This window comes from Leptopilina boulardi, unplaced genomic scaffold (assembly GCF_019393585.1).
Source record: "Leptopilina boulardi isolate dan_hultmark-lab unplaced genomic scaffold, ZJU_Lbou_2.1 LbouV2_123, whole genome shotgun sequence".
Lineage (NCBI taxonomy): Eukaryota > Metazoa > Arthropoda > Insecta > Hymenoptera > Figitidae > Leptopilina > Leptopilina boulardi.
Genome location: NW_026137667.1, coordinates 1,719,882 through 1,741,235, shown reverse-complemented (window position 1 = coordinate 1,741,235; position 21,354 = coordinate 1,719,882). Strand labels below are relative to the sequence as shown.

The 21,354-nt window shown below is 30.0% G+C and overlaps 2 protein-coding genes across 3 annotated transcripts in view; one reads left to right on the top strand and one right to left on the bottom strand.

The window, feature by feature from the left end:
* The first annotated feature begins 165 nt into the window (after positions 1-165).
* On the top strand, positions 166-6,392 carry LOC127288477 (UDP-sugar transporter UST74c-like). 2 transcript variants are annotated; one of them, XM_051315961.1, is made up of 4 exons: positions 166-872; positions 5,168-5,511; positions 5,599-5,822; positions 6,122-6,392. In XM_051315961.1, the coding sequence occupies exons 1-4, from the start codon at positions 566-568 to the stop codon at positions 6,270-6,272; spliced, it is 1,026 nt and encodes a 341-aa protein (XP_051171918.1). In that variant the 5' UTR covers positions 166-565; the 3' UTR covers positions 6,273-6,392. The 2 variants fall into 2 exon arrangements, with proteins under 2 accessions (XP_051171918.1, XP_051171913.1); XM_051315956.1 differs by lacking the exons at positions 5,168-5,511; positions 5,599-5,822; positions 6,122-6,392 and adding an exon at positions 2,560-5,105 and having other exon boundaries at positions 168-970.
* A 153-nt stretch (positions 6,393-6,545) lies between these two features.
* LOC127288355 (uncharacterized) overlaps positions 6,546-21,354 on the bottom strand; it is a 49,026-nt gene continuing 34,217 nt past the window's right edge. The window contains exons 3-7 of the mRNA XM_051315762.1: positions 16,691-16,755; positions 16,107-16,230; positions 14,876-15,032; positions 13,548-14,244; positions 6,546-12,633 (exon numbers count right to left, since the gene is read on the bottom strand). Of these exons, the coding sequence (XP_051171719.1) occupies positions 8,386-12,633; positions 13,548-14,244; positions 14,876-15,032; positions 16,107-16,230; positions 16,691-16,755 (5,291 nt within the window). The 3' untranslated portion in view covers positions 6,546-8,385. The remainder of the gene's footprint in view (positions 12,634-13,547; positions 14,245-14,875; positions 15,033-16,106; positions 16,231-16,690; positions 16,756-21,354) is intronic.

Here is a 21,354-nt window from a genome sequence, read left to right as displayed (position 1 = left end):
TGCTATAAGAGACTCTATTTTGATTGGTTAAAATTACTGAATCACTGAATTTGATTGGCTCCAACAATATTCGGAAATGGAATATTTGTCAGAGCCACTCAAATTGTTGATGTTGTGCTTAGGCCTTAAGGTAAGGTGTCATGGCTCATTTTGCGTTGGCCTTAAATCACTTCTATTTGTTTCGTGTCCCTGATGAAGTTTTGTCAAAGTGGCACAAAAGTGGCGCCGGCTCATAGCATAAGTGACACGTTATTGTATCTGTTTTTCAAATTTTTATCAAATTTTTTTCATTTCAAGTTCAATGTTACGAAACAATTGATTATCTCAATTTCCTATACATCGATCATCAATACTAATTTAGACAAATAGATAAAACGTCTGGAAGAGCATCACAACTTTAACGACAAGAAACAAATGAGGATGATAAGGTTATCTCCGTGTACGTTACTTTTGGTGTACTTTTGGTTGCATTTTTATTTTATCTAGACCATTTAAATAATTTTAAATTAAAAAAAATATATATATATATATTTTGTTGATACTTGATACTTTGTGGGCAAAAAATATGAAGCCGACAGCAAAACAACAACCCTCTGTATTTGCTCGTGTAGCTTCCGCATTATTTTATGGGATTTCATCGTTTTTAATAACCGTGGTGAATAAAACAGTGTTAACAAGCTTTGATTTTCCATCATATCAATTCCTCGGTATTGGACAAATGTTAACGACAATAATTGTTCTCTTCATTTGTAAAAAACTCAAATACGTCAACTTTCCTAACCTACAAGCTGATACATTAACGAAAATTTGGCCACTACCAATCATCTTCATAGGAAATATGGTTTTTGGACTTGGTGGAACAAAGCAGATAAGTCTTCCAATGTTTACAGCACTCAGGAGATTCAGCATTCTAATGACGATGATCGCTGAATATTATATCCTTGGTGTCAAAGCTGGAAAGCTCGTCCAGGTACTACTTCCATTTAGAACGTCTTCAATGTTCAGTGTTCAAAAAAAAAAATTCAAATTTCAAATTGCAGTACCCCTAAAACTCATGTTTTTTAATAAATTTTACCTTTTTTCAAAATTTTTGACAATTCTCTTCATCATAATCGAGTTTAGAATAATTGAAAGCTTAATATAATAATGATAAATAATTCAAAATTGGGTGATAATATAATATAAAATTTTTTAAAATAAATTGAAAAATATTATTTATGTTCTTATATAGAACAATAAATAATGCAAAAAAGTCAGGTTTCTCAAAATTTTTTATTATTAAAATTGTATTTAAATAAAATTTATTTCTAATATTTTTCTCGATATAAAATTGAACTTTCTTTTAAATTAAGTAACAAAAACAATAAGCTTATCAGTTGATTTTTTTTTAATAATGAATTTCAATATTGTCTTTAAATCTATAGTCTCACGATTATCAACTAAAGTCATTAAATACAATATTTAACATTATATTATAGTTAATGAACTCAGGAAATCATCGAGTTTCACATATATTAAAACTAGATTTTTTTTAAAACGATCAATATATTATTTAATATTCGATATATTAAAATATATGCTCAGTTACATAAAAAAAACCAAAAGATTGCAATTAAGAACATAAAGGGCACTATTGTAAATGATACGGCCGTAAAATTTTGACCGTAACAACGTCTTTTTTTTAATTAAAGTAAATTTAAATTGCAATTTAAATTGCGATTCATTTATTTTGTACTTACATTGAACTTTAATCTAAAATTGGAACATAATATAATGCACATTGTTTGAAATATACAATGTGAAATAGGTCGGTGATAAGAGAAACAACATAAAAGTTTAATAATTTTTGCGATTATACGACGAGCGGATTTTAAATCGCGATAAGTTGCAACGAAAATTGTTAAAGCACGAAACTAAAATTACTGAAATTATTTGTTGAAAATTATGAAATTTTAAAAACCATTAAATCTATTTAAATATTTTAAAAAATTTAATCAAAAATTAACTATAATTTAAAATAATAATAATAATTATAAAATTGAAATTATGATTTTATATTTTTTATTATTATTACTTTAATTTATATTAATTAATATATATTTGTAAAAATAGAATTTTTCTTTTGGTTACAGTTTGTGTTGCATTCGAGCGACAGTTTATGATAATTAACATAAACGGAAAAATATTCATACAACTGTTTAAATATTATTATCTGGGTGTCGTCATGTTTTGACGACATAAAGATGATTAGAATTTTCCGTTTAAAAAATTTTATAATTATTTTTCAATCAAATTTTCATTTTTCCAATTATCGTCTAACAGAATTTCTTTTTAAATAGAATTTTTACTTAATAAAATTTTACCTGACTTTAAATTCGGTTTCAGCGATCCCAAAAAAAAATAAAGTAGCTCACCTCGAGCTCAGAACATGATTTTTTTTGTGCCTTTCTAATAAAATTGTTAAAAAATTTGAACTAATGATTTTTTTGAGAAATTAATGCGTCCCGCAAATTTCAACTTTTATGAAATATTTTATTACATTGAAAACACTACCTTCAGGTTAGTGTTTATACCATGGTTTTGGGTGCTCTGGTGGCTGCTTCCAATGATCTTGCATTCAATTTGGAGGGATACATCTTTATTCTCTTAAACGACTTTTTCACCGCTGCCAACGGCGTATACACAAAGAAAAAATTGGATTCCAAAGAACTAGGAAAATATGGCCTTATGTACTACAATTCTCTATTTATGATATTGCCAGCGATCATTGTCGTTTGGTGGACAAGGGATCTCGAAGAAGTACTTAGGTTCAAATACTGGAGTGATCCACTCTTCATTATTCAATTTTTCCTATCGTGTATTATGGGCTTCGTACTTTCATATAGTGTGATTCTTTGCATGATTTATAATTCAGCATTAACAACCACAATTGTTGGATGTTTAAAAAATATTTGTGTTACCTATGTCGGTATGATAATAGGCGGAGATTATATTTTCTCATTAATCAACTTTTTAGGATTGAATTTAAGTGTAATAGGTAGTTTAATTTACACATGGGTTACTTTCCGAAGAAAAGTTGAACCCGCTGAAGCAAAATATTCTCCCTTGAAAGAAGAAACCGACTCAAAGGGAGAAATTGTTTGATCCCTAAGAATCCTTCTCGTTTGAGAAGGCATCAATTTTCCGAAAGAATTCTATCGCGCTGTATAAAGAAAGCTTTTATAAAGTCAAATTGTACAGTTTAAAAAGTGAAAATACAATATTGATAGCTTTTTTGTTTTGCTCAAAATGTTTCTTCATTTAAGAGGCACTATAGTAAATCACAGTATTTTGAATTGCCAAATTGTATTTTTAATTGAAATATTTTTAACTGTTCATAGATATCTTGAGAAAGATTAAATTACTAACAATTAATTATTAGAAGATTGAATATGTGATTAAACTATGTGCAAATAACTGAATGACGTAAGAGAGTAGATGTCATTCAAATCTAGGAAGAAATTCCTTTCATTATATATCATAGGAAAATAATTTTATTGCTCCTGCCTGTTTTACTAAATAGAAAAATTTTATTGAACTTTTAATTTGCAACATCTTTAATTTTTGTAATTAATTTTTAATTGAAAATTAAAAATTAAAAATTTTATATAAGTAGTGAAATTCAAACTAAATTTTAATTTACTTTCAATTAAATACAAAATTGAAAGTTAATTTAAATTTATTGTTTAGTGAATATTTTAATCTTTTATTGTTTCTTCTTAACTAATTCCTCCTCAAACCAAATAAGTTTTTCATTCTTCCTCATTCAATAGTCTATTCTTTTCTAGTCTTTCTTCGAAATATTTCAGAAACCTACCTCGTTTATACTAATCATTCTAACTTTAAAACTTTTACTCAACTTTTTATTCCTTTGACAAATGAAGAAAAATCACTTTTTTCTTCTTAATTCCATATTTTCCATGACAAAATAATTTTTTCAAATTTGATATTCTAACCAAATATACTTACTTTTGTTGAATCTATATTATCCAAACAATGAAGTTTCCAACACATAGAAGTGTAGAATCAGATGCCATATTTATCTCCATTTATTTTAAAAGACATAACAATATGAGCATTAAATACTGCGATGTAAATATTATATATAAATATAGTAATATAAAATAATATGTGATGCGTTCTGAAGAAAGTGAAAAAAAGAAGAACTTTTAATCAAAGCGAAATTCGTTTGTTCCCTTTCTTCCGAGCGCATCACATACAAATTTGTGTATATTAATTTTAAGTATTATTTAATTATATTTCTTATAAAAATATTTTTTGTTTTCCAAAAATTTCAAATGAAACTCTGATCTGAGAAACATTAGTATTATAATTATAATTATAATAAAATAACGTCAGTGTTTCATTGAATTAATTTTAAGAATTGAGTATTAAATACATCAGTAGTTTTTTTTTTTTTTTACTTATTTTGAACTTTATAGTGCCTCTATAAATGCATAATTAAATAAAATAAAAATTAAATTAATTATAAAATGCAAAACTGCCTGAAATTTTTATTTTATTTAACTAGGACGACGATTAATAGTTATTTTCGTATCAAGAGACAAAAATTATTTTATTGTTTTGTAATTTCAATTCTATATATTTTTCGTTTTAGGCAGAATTGTATATATATTATATTAAGAATACGAATTAAAAAGATTTCGAAGAAGAAGTGTAGATAAAAATTGTTATGGTTATTTAATTAAATTATCATCATTATTATTCGTTATTCGATTCTATTATTAATTATGCTGCGTTAAATTCTGTGATTGAAATCTTTAATTGTTTGAATGAAATGGAATGATATTGGTTCGAGTATGAATAAGTATTTGCTACATGTACCAAAGCAAAAAAAAAAAAAAAAAAAATGATACTACCAGAATGATGTGCCATATAAAAAATGGCTGAAATCACCAAATCACTTCGAAGCTTATTAATTAATTGTAAATTAATTAATTATCTATGTAAAATATTGTACAATAAATTTTTGTTAGTGGGAAAAAAATACTTTCTACGCTTGTACAAAAATGGAATTATTAATAAATTTTGATTATTATTATTAATAGATTTTGTTCAATTGGTTTTTTTTTTGCTTCAATGTTATTTTTCCTTGTTTCGGTTTCAGGCAGTTTCGTTGTCCGACGATTTTACAGTCGAGAAGCATATAAGGATGATTTCGCAAAAAATCACGTGCCTTTAACGTCTTTTCAACGAACATTACTAGCAGCAGGTTCTGCTTTTATTTCCATAACGAATCCATATCGAGGCGATATGATTGCCTGTCATGGCGAAACGACCGGTGAAAAAGCATTAATTTATTGTTGGAAACAAATGCAAAATACACATGAAGGACAACGGATTCTTGATCAAAGGCCAAGAATTCATTCATCTACTGTTGATTTATTGGCTCTTAAAAATCTCTCCGATGGAACTGTAGGGAAAACTTACTCTTCTTTTTTGGAAGTTAATGTAAGAATTTTTCTTTCATATTTTGTGTATTTTTTTTAATTTGATAGAATTTAAAAAATTGACTGGAAATTTTTTTTTTTTTTGCAGAATGTTTCTCCAGATGCCAGACAATCTGTTCGATTTGTAGATGATTTTGAATTATCGTACGTTATGCAAAGATATCGCGAGGTTCATGATATTTTTCATGCCATGCTTTTAATGCCAACTACTATGCTTGGCGAAGTTACTGTTAAATGGGTAGAAGCTTTGCAATTACAATTTCCAATGTGTATAAACGGAGCAATTTTCGGAGCAGCTAGACTTTATCCAAGGTGAATTCACTTAAATATGTAATAATAACAGGAAATGTAGCTTAAAATTTATTTCATCGAATTTTTAAAATGACTGAAATTACAATTAACCGAATTTTAATTTGTCCGAATATTTAAATGACAGAAATTCCAATTCACCGAATTTTAATTTGTTTAAATTTTAATTTGTCCGAAATTATAAATGGCTGAACAAACAATCGACAGAAAGATTTCGGCGCAATTTTGTGATTGTTTGTTTGATTCGTTTAATAAAAATTAAAAACTGAATAAAAAAATAAATTATTTTAATTTAATTCTAGGCAAAGAAAATTGTACACAGACTATTATTTACCATGGGCCATAAATACAGGAAAGAATTCTAAATTTCTTCTTGGTATTTATTTTGAAGAACGATGGGAACAAACATTAGAAGATTTCCACAAAGAAATGAACATAAAACGTTTAAAGTGAAGAAAAAAATTGGTTTCTTTAAAACAGGTAAAAATTTTAGTTTTTAATGATTTTTTTTACCAATTTCTTGTTGAATTTAACTTATAATTAATATCTTCAAATTAAAAACCTAAAAAATCATTTATTAGTTCTAATTTAATTTTTATTTTATATTTGCAAATATTTGAATTTTTCTTGTGCTTTGAATCAATTTTTTTTATTGGGAAAATAAAAATAGTTTTATTTTCAAAAAATTTTTAATATAGAAAATTTGGAAATCACGAAAGACAATATTTACACATTTTCACAATATTACATATTTCTATAAGATTATAAACCTAAAAAATCTAATGGACGTTTAATGACAGTCGAATGTCACAATAATAATTTATGACACTATTATTTTTTCATTTATCGATAATAACAATCGAAAAGTGAGGTATCAATTATAAAATTGATGAAATTTACAAATATACAAAATACCTATGTGAAACTGTTTGCAATTTACTTATTTGGAGTTTTTTCGCAAAAATATTTTACCTGTACATGTCACGAAAAGTATAATGAAAGTTAACATTTTCGTATTGATAAATAATATAATTATAGCCAATTTGTTATAATTATTCTACAAAATTTACAAAAAAAATAAATTATTTATTATTTTTTTATAATATAATTAAATTATATATTTAAAAAAAAAAATTTGTCTATAACTTTCTTTTACAATTATTAAAAAAGAAAAATTGGATTTTAGGAATAAAATTGCACATTGACGGCATTTGATGTGTAAAGATCGATTAAATTAATAGTCCTAAAAATTGAATACCAATTAATAAAATTAAGATAAATTCCAAAACTTATTCAAATAATTAACTGAATTAATCAATTCGAATAATTTTATATTCTGTACATTAATTTTACGTGACTAACATTGAATTTATTTACTGCTGATTTAAATATATGAAAATATTTCAGCAGTTACAGAAGCGCTTTAAAAAAAAAACTATTATAAATAATACCAAGTAAAAATTACGTTCGTATCGATTGTGCATTTGAGCAATATAAGACGAACCTTAACTGGTACTAAATTATCTAGACTTTAGATGCAAAGAATTAATAATAATCTTTTAAGTTGAATCAAAAAATGAATTAACAAAGATAAAATTAAATTTTCGAAAAAATATAAAAATCGTTAAAAATAATTGAATTTCAGAAGATAGTTGAAATTATTATTCAGAAAGTTATTCCTCTATTTTCGTGAAAACTTGTTTTCCTTTGCTTTGAAAGCACTTTGCGTTGTAAAACCAGTTTATAGAAAATTATTAATTTCCTACAATTAAAAAAATATGTATATTAATTTTTCCCAGATATATAAAATTTCTTAATATATGCATAGCAGTCTGACTTTTAGAACGATCTGGTCGCTTTCTTATAATTAACTCTCTCTTCACATCGATGGACGAAAATATGTGTTAACATAATTTAATCTCGCATTTGAGCATTATTTTTTTTATCATCTTATCCATTGTACAAAATACTGTACGATCTTCGCAGTTTTGTATCGTATGTGATTTTTTTAAAATTAAAGATCGTATCTTTGAATGCTATCTTTAGAGATAGAACATTTATTAAATAAAGTCTATCCAGCTTTTAGAAATGACAAAGTTTCTTAAGTCGATACGACTCGTTGAGCTGATCTAGGAAAAAAAATACTGATCATCTACACGGATTCACATTCACTGTCAAGTTAATTTGAATCCGTGTAGAAACAAATGAAAATTATGGCAAAGCTTAGGAAACGAAAAGGCCGTTAAAAACGAAGCCATAAAATAAAAAATATATAAATATATCTTATCTAAAAATCCTCAATAACTTCTTCTCTTTTTTTTCGTGTTATTACAACTAAGATATTTTATGGGATTTACAAGTTTAGAAAAATATTTCTCGGCCAGAAAACTTACATTAAAAAGTATTGAACGGATTTTACAAATTTTATCCTGTTAAGAGCCTCCTAAGGAATTAGTATATTTATCAAAAAGGAATTTTCCAATACTTTTTAATGCAATCCTTGTTTACCGATTTGTCATTTTCATTGGGGGAATAATAAATTGAAAATGTCTATCGACTAAAAGAGTCACCAGAAAATTCTCACAGTGCACTCGGAATTTTTATAGTTGTGCCTACAACTTTGAGTTGACTCGTCAAAATGAGTTCCTTGCTCACAAACAAATTTGAAGTCAAGGACCTGCGTCGACGTGAATCCTGGTGAACAATAGTGAAATAATCTACAATCTCTTTTGTCCCCATAGAAACGATACATTTCCTTTCCAAGACAATTAAATCCTTGATAAGATCCACCTAAATTTGGTGGTTCCTTTTTTGTTGTTCTTTTGGAGGTTTTTTGTATTGTCGGTGTTCGAAGGAGAGTTACTTCGGGTTTTGTGGATTCGGATTTTGGTTCAAAATTGGAAGATGGAGTTGATTTTGATTCAAGTGATTTTGAAGTTGTAGTAGTTACTGGAGTATCTGTATCGTGAAGTGGAGAATTCGTAATTTTCTTCATTTCTTCAGGCCTCTTTGTAGCATCTTCATTTTTTGTTTTTGTCGAAGGAGTAGTAGATAATCTTGAAAGTAAATACGGATAGTTTGTTTGATTTTCTACTAAAGGTGTAGTGTCATTTCTTTCCGATTCGTCGATTTCTTTCAAGTTTTGTTTTTCCGTCTCCGTTTTTTCATCTTCATGCTCGTCATTTGTTATCTTTTCTTCATTTTCGATTCTTTCCTTTTTTATTTTATTCTCCACATCTATTTTATCGTCAGTGTCAAAAGGAATTATTTCCGAGTTGTCGTTTTCTGAGTTATCCTCCTTTTGTGACTCTAAATTATCTTCAATTTCCTTTTGGGGAAGAACTGCTTCCGACGTAGTTGACAAATTGTCTTCCGTTACTATTTCGGATTTTGAAACTTCAGAAGTCGCTAAGGGTTCGAGATTAATTTCTTTTTCGTATTCTGATGTTGTGGAAGTTAGTGTGACTTCAATGACGGACTTTCTTGCTTCCAAGAGCTTCTTTCTGATGACTGGTTTTGGAGCAAGTTCATTGTAGGATTTTGGAGGTTTTGCAGGTCGAGGATGGACGAGGGAAATTCTTCGTTTGATGACAACAGGAAGTGGAGTTGTCGTGGGTGGAATGTAGAGATAATTTCGTTTACCAGTTAAAGGTTTGAATAATTTCGGTGGAGTTGTTCGAGCTGTTGCTTTTGTTGTGGGTCGTGTACCTCTTCTTGTTGATCTCGATGTAGTGGATATAGCTTGAGTAGTCGTTTCCTGTACTTCAACCTTTGTTTCTTCTAAATTTTTGTCATTCTGCTCTCCTGTTCTCGAATTTGTATCCTTAGTTCCTAACTCAAGATCCTTATTTTGCTGTACTTGAGTTGAATTTCGTCCTGCGGATATGTCTTTATTTTTCTTTGTACCTTTATAATTGTTCGGCTCATAATTGTCATCGACATAATCTTGCATGTCTTTTATTGGACTATGATCTTTCATTGGATTTTCAATAGTCACTTCGGTTGTTGCATCCAATCGTTCATCTTGTGGCAATTCGTCTGTAAATTTTAGCACTCCTTCAGTCTTTCCTTCTTCTGGATCTGTCTCAAATAATTCCTTTTCAGTCACTTCAAAAACATCTGGTTGAATACTCGTATCTTTAATAGAAGGTTTTTCATCTTTTGTTACTTCTTTAGTAGTTATGTCATCTTTAATATCATTTTTAGCAGATGATGTTTCCTCTAGAATGGAAGTTGTTATTTCTTCAACGGAAGGAGTTTCCTCCTCGGTAGAAGTCTCCGTTGTAAGATCTTCTGCAGATGTTGTCACATCATCAAGACTCCTGGAGTCTTCTGTGTAATCATCTTCCTTCCGTGAATCATCGGGTAACTCCTTTGATGTTGGATAATACCAAGAATCATCATCCTCACCACTGGATAAAGTGGATGCCTCTTGAGAATCATAATCTATATCTTCATCTCTAAATTTTCTGCTTTGATTTCTTCTGCGACTGCTGGATCTTCGAGGGGGATCATCGTACCGTAAACCCTTATTTCTTCGACCTTTGTTCTTTTGGTTTCTTTTTCGTTCAAGCTCATCTTCATACCAATCGTCATCTACAGATGTACTTTTCAATTCCTCTGAGTTATAATCTTCGCTTGGATATTCTAATTCTTCTGAATCAGATTCAACTGAAATGGGTTTTTTTCTTCTTCTAATATTCTGATAGGATTTTCCTCTGTCTCTATTAATATCAGTCTTTCTGCCTCGCGAAGAAGGTCGCCGACTTGAAGAACTTCTTGATCGTGAAAAGTTATCATCATCATCGTAATCCCTTAATCGGCTTCTGCTTTGGGAATGTGTTTTTCTCCGTTTGCTATTTTGTTTTCGTCGTTCTAATCTACGCTCTTCCTCATAATCATCGTAATCTTCATCTTCTAAATAATCAGGATCTGAAATGTATTTATTTTTACGTCTTGGTTTATTTGATACGTCAATTTCTTCTTCTTCATCTTGTTCTTCGGAATAATGAGGTCTTTTGGATTTTATAAATTTCTCTTCTGAATTTTGTGTGCTTTCTGAAGATTTAGATTTTTTACGATTCGACGATGATTTTGTCTCTAGTAATTCTTCGGATTCTTTCTTCAGTGCAGAATTTGGTGAAACAGTATCTTTGGTTTTGTTTAAATTTTCAGATTTACTTTCATCTTTGTCTGATTTAGAAATATTTACATCAGATCCGTTTTTCGCAATATCAAGTCCAGAAATTGGTTTTAAATCCAATATTTCCTTTCCTTTAGTGTAATTTGAAATAATTGATGAATCTTGCATTTTTTTATTTGAAGAATTATTACTAGAATCGAATTTCAGGGAAGGTGTAGTTGTTTCATCTTTTGAAGGCTTAGTGGTAGTTGAATTAATTTTTGAATTTTTAGTAGTAATATTGGTTGGATATTTAGAAGTTAATTCAGTTTTTGGAGTCGTAGTTGATACAATTTTCGGATTATTTGTAGTAGTTGTTTCAAGTTTTGTATTTTTGGTAGTTGTATAAAATTCTTCGAAATATAATTCATCGGGATCGTAAACATATTCCTCAACATCCAGCTCTTCTGTAGTGTTTTTAATGTCACTGGTTTTTATACTTTTCTCTTCTTGATTTTTGTTAGAATGTTCCTCCTCATCGTAATATTCAATCTCCAGTGTCTTGGGTTCATCAGCAGCAATTTCAATAACTCCTGAAGGTTTAATACTTTTTAAACGATCATTGGTAAAGTTTTTCTGATTTTTATGATTCTCAGAATTTTTTACATCAGAAGCAGTAGTTTCTAAATTTATTTTATCTTTTCGATGATTGCTGTCAACGTATTCAGTTTCTCGATTCTTTGTATTAACTACAGGATTTATTATCGTAGAGAGCTTTGTAGTTTTCGTCTTTCCGTTCTCTCCGTTTCGAGAATCTTCATTAATTTTTCTATTATCTCTTTCGGTAAATTCTATTCCAACAGAATTTTTCGTTGCTAATTTGACATTATCATTCAAATAATCCGTGTTATCATTTTTCAAATCAAAGTTTGTAGGAATTTCTTCGGAATTGAAGTAATTTGGTTCATCGGAATCGTCAAAATCAGTAGCAAAAAATATGTTTTTTAACTTTCTTAAATTTCTTACGATTGAAGAGACTTCCGTATCGTTCGGTTTGACTTGACTAAATTTCTGGACGTGTTGGCTATTATTTTCTGATGCATCGCGTTTGCGTCGATGAAAAATAATTTTCCTATTTGGAGATCTCGATGATCTACTGCTAACAACGATTCTTTGATTACTGTGAATCTTTGGTACGTCTCGATAAAATGGATCGAAGGATTCGTCGCCTTCTTTGTAGTCATCGTAACTAGAGGGAATTGTTGGTAGTGGAAGAGTTATTAGTTCACTTGCATTAAGTGGACGACCAGATTCATCACTGACACTCGCCTTTGCGGTTACAATCACTCTCGATTGAGATGGCAATAAAGGTGGTGGATTTTGTACGATTTTTTGAATATCTGGCGGTGATAAATTAATAGTTACTTGACGAGGATTTAAATTTGGTATTATTGGTAGAGGTGTCACGTGAATGTGTTGCTGCATTATTCGCTGACTCGACGTCTTTTGAGGCTTCGAAGATGTTCTAGAGGTAGGATAGAATGTTCTCGAAGTTGTTTGGATAGACGATTGCGTCGGTAGGAAATTTACTGATATTCTGTGAAGTTGAGATGTTTGACTGTTTGCCTTTGCTTGAATCACTAATCGCGATTGATCCTGCTGAGGAACTGGTGATATCGACAACTTGGAAACCTAAAAAAAATATGAAATTTGATTAATTTTTAACAGTCATTAGTAATTTTAGCTTATAATGATGGAATCTTTTAACGATTCAATACACTCACTCCAATAAAACAACTAATAAACTCAACAAAAAACAATTAACAAAGAAGACAAATGGATTCATTTAAAAAAACGATAATAAAGAAACAGAATACCATCGTTCCATCCTTTTCCTTTGACGATTTTGGCGGCAGTTTACATGGAAACTCAGATAACGAAATAATATTTAAAATCGCTAAAAATTATTATCAATTACGCATCTTTCCCTATACTTAAATATTCTCATAAAACCTTTAAGAAAACACAATCTAAGGGGGAATCCCGTCAAGAACAAATATGATGCGAAAATCATTCGAAACGACGCCGTGGATTTAAATGTAACGAACCTTCGGTAGACAGCTTGGCGCCAACGATGTTCGGAAACGCCGCCGATGAGAAATCGCCAACAAGAGATAAATCCCAAATAAACTCACAACACAATTACAAACCAACAAGTAAAGTCTAAGAAATCTCACTTTCCGGAACCAGGCACGCTTTTCTCAAAAATACTCCATCCATCTTCTGTAGACCAGAAATCCAGATACGTCCATCCTTGTCACCCCAACTGGTCAGCACCTAAATGGAAAACTGGAAGGGACGTTGACCACGTGACTCTAGACGCCGATTAATCATGCGCGTAATCACTTCTAATAAGACTTGACAAGAGTCTCATTTTCAGAACGTTGAACGAAAGAAAAGGGAAACGAGACAAACCTATGTGAGAAGAAAGAAAGACAACCACTTGCCTCACAAAACCTTATCCCTCGCTATACACCTTATTTCAATATTCATTTTAATTTCCAGGGGAATTCTTGATTTAACGAAACACTTCGTTACAAACTCACTTTTCCTTTATTCGTTGACTGTAAAGGTTCAAGTCTCCTTCTTTCCTCGTGTTCAATATGCTCAACATGCTCGTCATCATGTTCGTCCCGTTCATCTTGTTCTTCATCATTGTCTTGATACTCTGATGTTTCCCTAGGATTATTATTGTGCACAGAATAATGTTCGGTAGTGCTGCCAATTCCATGATTGTGGAAGATTGGATTAATTATAGAAGGACCATTGGCATTGTTATTTAGCAAAGTTTGAATAGTCGATGATGTATGGAATAAGGGAGTAACAGTGGATGGTTCATTGTGAATGATTTGACGACTTGGAGTTGAACTATATCTGACTTGATGCACGTGAGGAGTAGGTGTAGTTGAACTAACACCTTGATTACTAAAAAGTTGATACGACGTCGCTTGATTATCATTTCGTTCGTCATTATGGTAAATATATTGATGATGATATCCTCCATTTTTATCATCATAAATAGACTTGGGAGGATTCGATTGTACGGATGGAAACGCTGACTGAGGTTGATAGACTTGAGGGTATCCAGTTGAGTGTTGATAATTGGTGCTAGAAGGTGTCGTTGAAGATTGACTAGGTTTTGAGGTTGTTGTGGTGGTACTAATTGGTCTTGCTGAAGATGTTCGAAGCTGATGTTCTTCTAAGGATTCTGGTGGTAGATCGTCATCTTCTCCTTCATGCAGGCTGTTTAATCACAAAAAAATAATTCTTAATTTTTTCCTAAAGTTAAAAAATATCTTGTGCTTTATAGGGATAAAATTAATGATATCTTATTTTGTTCTGATTTTCTTAATTAAAAATGAAAAAGCATAAGATATCTTTTCTTAATAAATTGATACAGAAAGTTATCATCCGATGCAGAAGCATTTATTAATAAATAATCTTCTTGAAACTGAGTAAGAAATATGAGCTTCCAAGTGGCCATAATTAATTATTAATACAGACTCGAGGAATGCACTATAGAGATACTGGTGCCGTTAATCTCGAAGAGCCAATTTATTTATCGAATAAATTAGTGGCAGGATATTTGTTAGTAAATATCTGATAAGAATCATGCGGGTGTATAAGGTAAATACCATTAACGCCTTGGGGAACTAAAAGCGCATATAATTTATACGTGAATGCGTTTTTTATATGGCTCGAGTAAAACCGTTATGAAAACCAATTGGTATGCTAAATGATAGGTATTCAACCCTGCAAAAAGGAGAATGAGCGGTGGCGTTATTTCGTATTAGGAGTACCGGGGATGTATTTCGGAAATTGATTATTTACCCATAGAAGGAATTCTTATTATTATTGAGAAATTTATACGTGCCTGAGGGTCACAGCGCTGTTTCCATAAAGTTCCAAATTTAGGTTGTAGAATTTTTCGCTCTTGCTGCAGTCAACCTCATCGACTCTTTCGCAGACTCTGGTCTCCTGGTCGAATACGGTGCCATTTAGACAAAGGAACTTTATATCCATTATTTCATCTGCAACCAAGTCTCAGAATAAAGGAGACATCGTTATTCGGAAAGTTCTTTTCATGCCAAGCAATTCGATGTACATTAGTAAAATTAAGATATTTCTTTAAAAAAAAATTAATGATTAGATATATACTGCGAAAAGCAAAAGTGTCGGTTTTAAAATGTGCCAAAAGATATATTTTACACCATATATAAAATGTGCTGAGCATAGTGAAATTAATAAACCTTTGTAAAACGTACCATAGATATAATATGATAAATAATATATTAATTTTAAATTAAAATTTATTATCTGATTTAAAGTTACACAAAAAAATAATTCGAATGCAAAGACTGCCATATGGTAGGTTGTCTTCCAAAGAGAAAAACGTAATCCAACTTCAAATTTAGTCCTTGGGGGGTGACTGCTTGGATTTAGTGACTCTAATTACATAAAAATTAAAAAATGGTGGATCCAATAGGGCGGACCTAGAATTGACATTCTACATTGTTAGAGACTCTATTTTTATCTGTATATCACCTCAAAAATAATAGAAATCTACTTATTGACTTTTAGTGTCACTTTTTATCAGATAGAACTAAAGGACATGTATATTGTCATGTATGACACATTACTATAAACTAAAGAGTGGTTTATCGAGAACAATTTGGTCGCTTGAAAGTGATCGTCAACTGATTCAAAGATCTGTCTTTCTATCGATTGAAAGCTCTCCAGTGGAGTGTATTTTCTGACTTCAGACACCAGTCAATATTCTAGATAATCGTTCGATAAATCTTGAGAGAATGCCAGGGTCGTCTGTGAATGTTACTGACCTACACCAAAGTGCCTAGTGAATGATGTAAAATATTACAAATTTTTTTTTAAGAAATAATAGTATTTTGTGTTAATGTTCTTAAATTTCAGGATAGAAATGTGCTAATTAGTTTAGAGAAAAAATAGTTAATTACTGTTATTTTACCTAAAATGAAAATTATGTTAGAAAATTAGAGACATTTGATAGTATATTAACATCTATTCCTAAAGTTTCGAAATCTTAATCAATTCAATCAATTTTGAATTAGGATAATTTATGGAGTTACCTTTTTGACCAATAGTACAAACATGGAACATCTGGCAACCTGCTTCGACGTCCGCGTAATATCCTCCGATCACCTTCCCTTGACATGAGAAATTGGTCTCCGGAAGATTGTCGAAATCCAAATACTATAAAACAAGTTTTCGAATACATTTTATCACATTAAATAGCAAATTTTTGCTTTATTATGCAAAAAAAATCATTGATTATATAATATAAAATTACCACATTGACACGAGAAATGATTAAACAAGTTTATCAAGTTTCTGCAAACTAGTTATCAAATTTTTATAGCCAATAATATTTTGCTATCGATTTCGCCTATGAATTGCAATCGTGCAATGAAACCCTTACATTGGAACAAACATTCTAATTTTTAAACAAAATTATTTTTTTCATTACTGTAACGTCCTGCGACGTTTTCATTAAATTGAACATTTTTAATGTTTGTTTTTTTCAATCACTTGCATTTATGTATCTAAAATGAAGGGCGGCCAGGTAATTCTTAAGTAAGGTGTATTAGAAAATTCTGGTTTCTAACCAGTTTACTTTCAACGATAAGAAAAATAAAAGAGTGGAAATACTTACGCCAGGTTCCCCCGCGCTGCACAATCCAAAACCATTCTGATTGTCGAGAATCATCGACAAGATAACTGTAACAAAAAAAAATGTTAATCTTTATTTCGCTCTAATGTAGGTACTGATCTAATTAATCTAATTTCTGATAAATTTTTATATTTGCCATATTCCCATATTCATCATCATCATTTTCTTTATTTTTATTTTATCTATTTACATATATCTATAATTACACCTTCTTATCAGTAAATTTTTTAAATTCATAAACTAGTTCGGAAAGGTTTTCGCCGTTATGGACATAAACATCTGGCAAAAAAGGACTTTCACAACATAATGTCGATAAAGGACTTGTATGAGTTGTAATTTATATGCTTTTAAAGGTCTTCAAGCCCGTTTCTTATACCGAAGAAGTCGTCCAAGTAAACCAACACATTTCTGGAGAAAAACTGTACTACTAAAAATTATATATTTCATAATTAGGCAGAAAATAAGTATGAAAATAAATTACTAAAAGATGTATTTTAGACAGATGTGTTTTATTGGCGTAATTATTAAGTAATTTATGAATTTTATGATAAAACTTCAACGGCAAATAACATCAGTCTAAAAATATTCTTAATTAAAATTATTTTCTTGATAATTAATTATTATTAAAAATTTCCCCCTTAAAGCAATAAATTGCTAAATGTATAGATTATAAAAACAAACAAAATGTATTCGAACTAATATATAGTAAAATAATTTTTATTTTTCCTTTATACGATCTTTTGTATCGATTATTAATTTATTACAAATGACTCGAAGAAATATTAATACATATAAACAAAGAATGTGAATCCAATCAACACACATGGAATAATAATTTGAATGAGAAAATTATTTTTGTACGAAAGATAAACATGTATTCTGTTAATGCACTTTTACTTTCAAACGTTTGACGGTATAATAAATATGGCTGAAATATTATCTCTGGACGGTGCCCTGAAAGAAGAAATGCGTGCATATATCTGTAATACAAAATGAGAGTATATGCCGCCATGGGGCGTGACGGTTTTTACGCATAATTGCTTCTATACGGGACTTTTGAGGTCTCCTTAGACCTGAGGCGCGAATTACGCAAAATCTGAATTACAACTATCGAGAAAAATTATTATTAGCTTACAGGGTAAGCTTACTGTAAGCTTACCATGACCATACACCAAACTTTGCAATTAAATACTCCGAAGTTTGCAAGTAAATCTTTAATAAATTAGCAAAGTTTCGGTGCTGTGTAGGGATCTCTTTAGTCACTGCGTTGGTTTCGAAAGCGAAATTATACTTAAATTCTTTGTTAATAGAATAAGGGAAGAATTATGTTGAATACGTTAAATCATGACTTGTAATTATTTCAAGGTTTGGTGAAACAAAGGATTAATAAATAACGATAAAGCGCAATTAATAATAATCTATCAGAATATAAAGGACTTTACACCTCTAACTCTTTTACATATACCCTATTTTCCAATGAAATTAAGTACAATGACTCTTAATATTTAATCTGATTGATGACCTTCGATAAGATATAAATTCTGATAGTGTAACTGAAATACTACATGTCATGGTATATTGCAACGATCTGGACCATTTTTGTTAGTTAATTCATTTAATAATACAATATAATTAATAACTCTCTTTATCTATGTGAAATAGGGCCATTAACCATATATTGTGAAAAGTGATATTTTAAAATGCAGATTTCTATATAACGATCGAAATTAATTTTCAAACATTTCTTCACATGCTTGTATGATTTTATCATGTATCTATACATATATTTTTATTTATGGATTAGTGGTGGGTGAAAAGTGAGATCAAGAATATCTATTTCAATCGGGGTTAGAGAATGGGAAATTAAATAGAATTTCAAACGACCTTAATGCTCAACACTTGCAATATGGACCCCGTTTGTTTGTCGACAATAATACGTTGTGAAGAAATCATTTCTATGACTTCGAGGTTAGATATACTTAGACTCGTATGTGCAGTATAACGAATCGTAATTCGAATATAAGGCGACAAAACCTTTCACTGTAACTCGTTTGGATAGTAAGTCAATCTGATATTCATATGTACGTGTATATAAAGTTTATAAGGATTTTGAGCAGATGACAAGAAATTCGTTGAAAAGTGTAAAACAAAATCAAAGGACAATGTTAAAAATAGTCGATTTTTCGACCCAATAGGGAACCTAAAATTCACAAATCAATTCTCTACTTTATAAGAAACAAGAAATACACTCTTTCACCCTATACATGTGGGGAAAGGGGTGAAATCATCCCCTTTTTTGATCATGTACATACATCATTCTCAGATTTTAAAATCCTCCTATTTTTAAAAACCACCTCTATTTCATTCTTTAAGGGCAGGTCAAAGTCGATGCAATTTTTCCATTGAGGCTCTATGTAAAAATTGCTTCGACTTTAAATTTATAAATCTATAGAACAGCAATTAATCTGAATACAATTATTTGTTCTTTCAAAATAGAATTTCTCGTTAAGTCGATATACTGTTATCAGCTTACAATTAGTTTATGCTCACAACTCTTATGTTGTTAGTAAGACAGATATTGTACCTCAATGATGTATAATATTTTAAGGATAACTTACTTCTTATAAATTTAGATATGCATTACGACTTTGGATCTTGAGTACGTACTTAAAACGCACATTCGAGGATATTGCATATCTAGGATGCACAAGAAAAAGAAGCGCACTAAAGCAATGATATAACGTTGCGCGTAATGGCCTGTGTGAATCTCGTGACATTTACCACGACTTCGTCCTCTAACCAACGACGATTGCTCGTCTCCGCGTTCAAAGAGTCAAACTTCTTGACAGTATTATATTCTCTTTCTGCAAATCTCTTCCGCACAATTTATACGCTCAAGTTGTCAACTTTACAGTATAGAACATTATCAAGTGTAAACAATTATCAAATATCTTTTTAAATGAAGATATTGAACTAATTGGAATTAGAAAAAAAAAATGAGAAACTATAAAATAATCCACAATTATAGTAGTGCATTTTCCCTATTAATTATATCGAAATATAAAATCATTGTAGCAGTTTATGCAATTCTAACTGCCGATGAATATCAAATGTTTTATTATATCCCTTATGAAAAATAATTACTGGAAATAATGATTGGCATAATTATTCGGATAACTACTGGAATAACTATTGTTATAAAGTAGAGTCAATGTGCGGGTTCAAAATTAGATTCATAACAGGTTCAAAGTAGATATGTAAATATAAAATCGACGTAGGAACAAAATAGGTACAACGTGGGATATCCCAAGAATTAATTAATATTGGTCTAATGTTATAATCCTGAATGGTATAGCAATTTATATATCATGAATGGTACAATTTGTTTACAATGTGTTTTGTAATGTTGTAAATTCAAAAATGTCACGTCAACTAAAACAGGTTTAGTAATTTTAGCCAAACTTTTTCCAACGTGAAAGCAAAAAGAAAGCAACTGCCTACATTTTTTATACTTACAAGTATACAAATCATTCGGTCGAATATAATTACACAATCTTCTTTAGAGGGATACTGTTTTTTTTTAATGTTTGAGAATTTATTATTTGCAGACAGCGCAAGTAATTATCTCTTTAGGCAAATGAAACTCCAATGGATTTTTAATGCATGTAAATGTATTGTGCACATATTTACGAATTTAATTTGCGTCGAAATAAAATCCAATTTATGAATGACTAAATCTTCCATGATGTGCATTAAAAGTAGTGCGCTAAAGAAAGGGGCCTAAGAAGCAATCAAATTATAGGTGATGTTTACGATACCTTGAGCAATTTATTTGATCGCGCTTTTAGCAGCCACAAGAATTTATTTTCTTCGTGTATAGTCGAACTCGATTTTAAAATTGCTTGATTAAAAAAAATATTTGTCTCAAAGTATTATAATTCGAGAAATTTTTCAATGCTCTTTTTTACAAGTTTTGTTACTCAAATTCATTTCTTGCTGAATTAAAACCGCTTGATTTATTGTAGTCTTATGATGTTAAAATATTGCAAATGACATTGCAAAAGGTATCGTCACAGTTCTAAAAATCAAACTTTCGAATTATTCGATCAACGACAACAAAGTCATTGTACAAGGGGGAATAGCGAATGGCCTTAAAATGTGAAAGTACATGTGAAATGTCACTTGCCATTCAGACAAAATCTCAATTGACAGGGCTCCTTGGTATCTTCCTCTATCTTAATAAAACAGGAACTTCTATCCGAGATATTAAAGGAAATAAATGGTTGAATAAATGATTGGAAAGTAAAGAAATATTTCGGATTCCTTCATAGAAACCGAAATTTCATAAATAATTCTCGCAGTGTATTCGCAACTGACCAACTGTAACCAAAAAGTTTTGAAACTTGGTGCGTTTTGCGTTTCTTTCACAAGCAAATCGCGAGCAAACTTCTTCCGTCAAGCGTGAAGCGGATTTTATCAAAGAATTCCACTAATGTTCACTCTAACTTACAAAATTTCATCCAGTGTTAAAATTAACTGCTCTTATGTAAATATGCGAGTAAGAGAAATTTTTTTTAAACCTTTTTTTTTCAAGACTGGCACTTTAATTGAAATCTCGAATTCAATACCTAATTAATAAACCAGTT

Bases quoted from the DNA above. Each gene is read 5' to 3' on its own strand.
- LOC127288477 (XM_051315961.1), top strand. From the start codon at position 566: ATGAAGCCGACAGCAAAACAACAACCCTCTGTATTTGCTCGTGTAGCT. The intron at 873-5,167 runs GTCTTCCAATGT...TTTCGGTTTCAG, and splicing joins TGGTGGAACAAAGCAGATAA to GCAGTTTCGTTGTCCGACGA. The intron at 5,512-5,598 runs GTAAGAATTTTT...TTTTTTTTGCAG, and splicing joins CTTCTTTTTTGGAAGTTAAT to AATGTTTCTCCAGATGCCAG.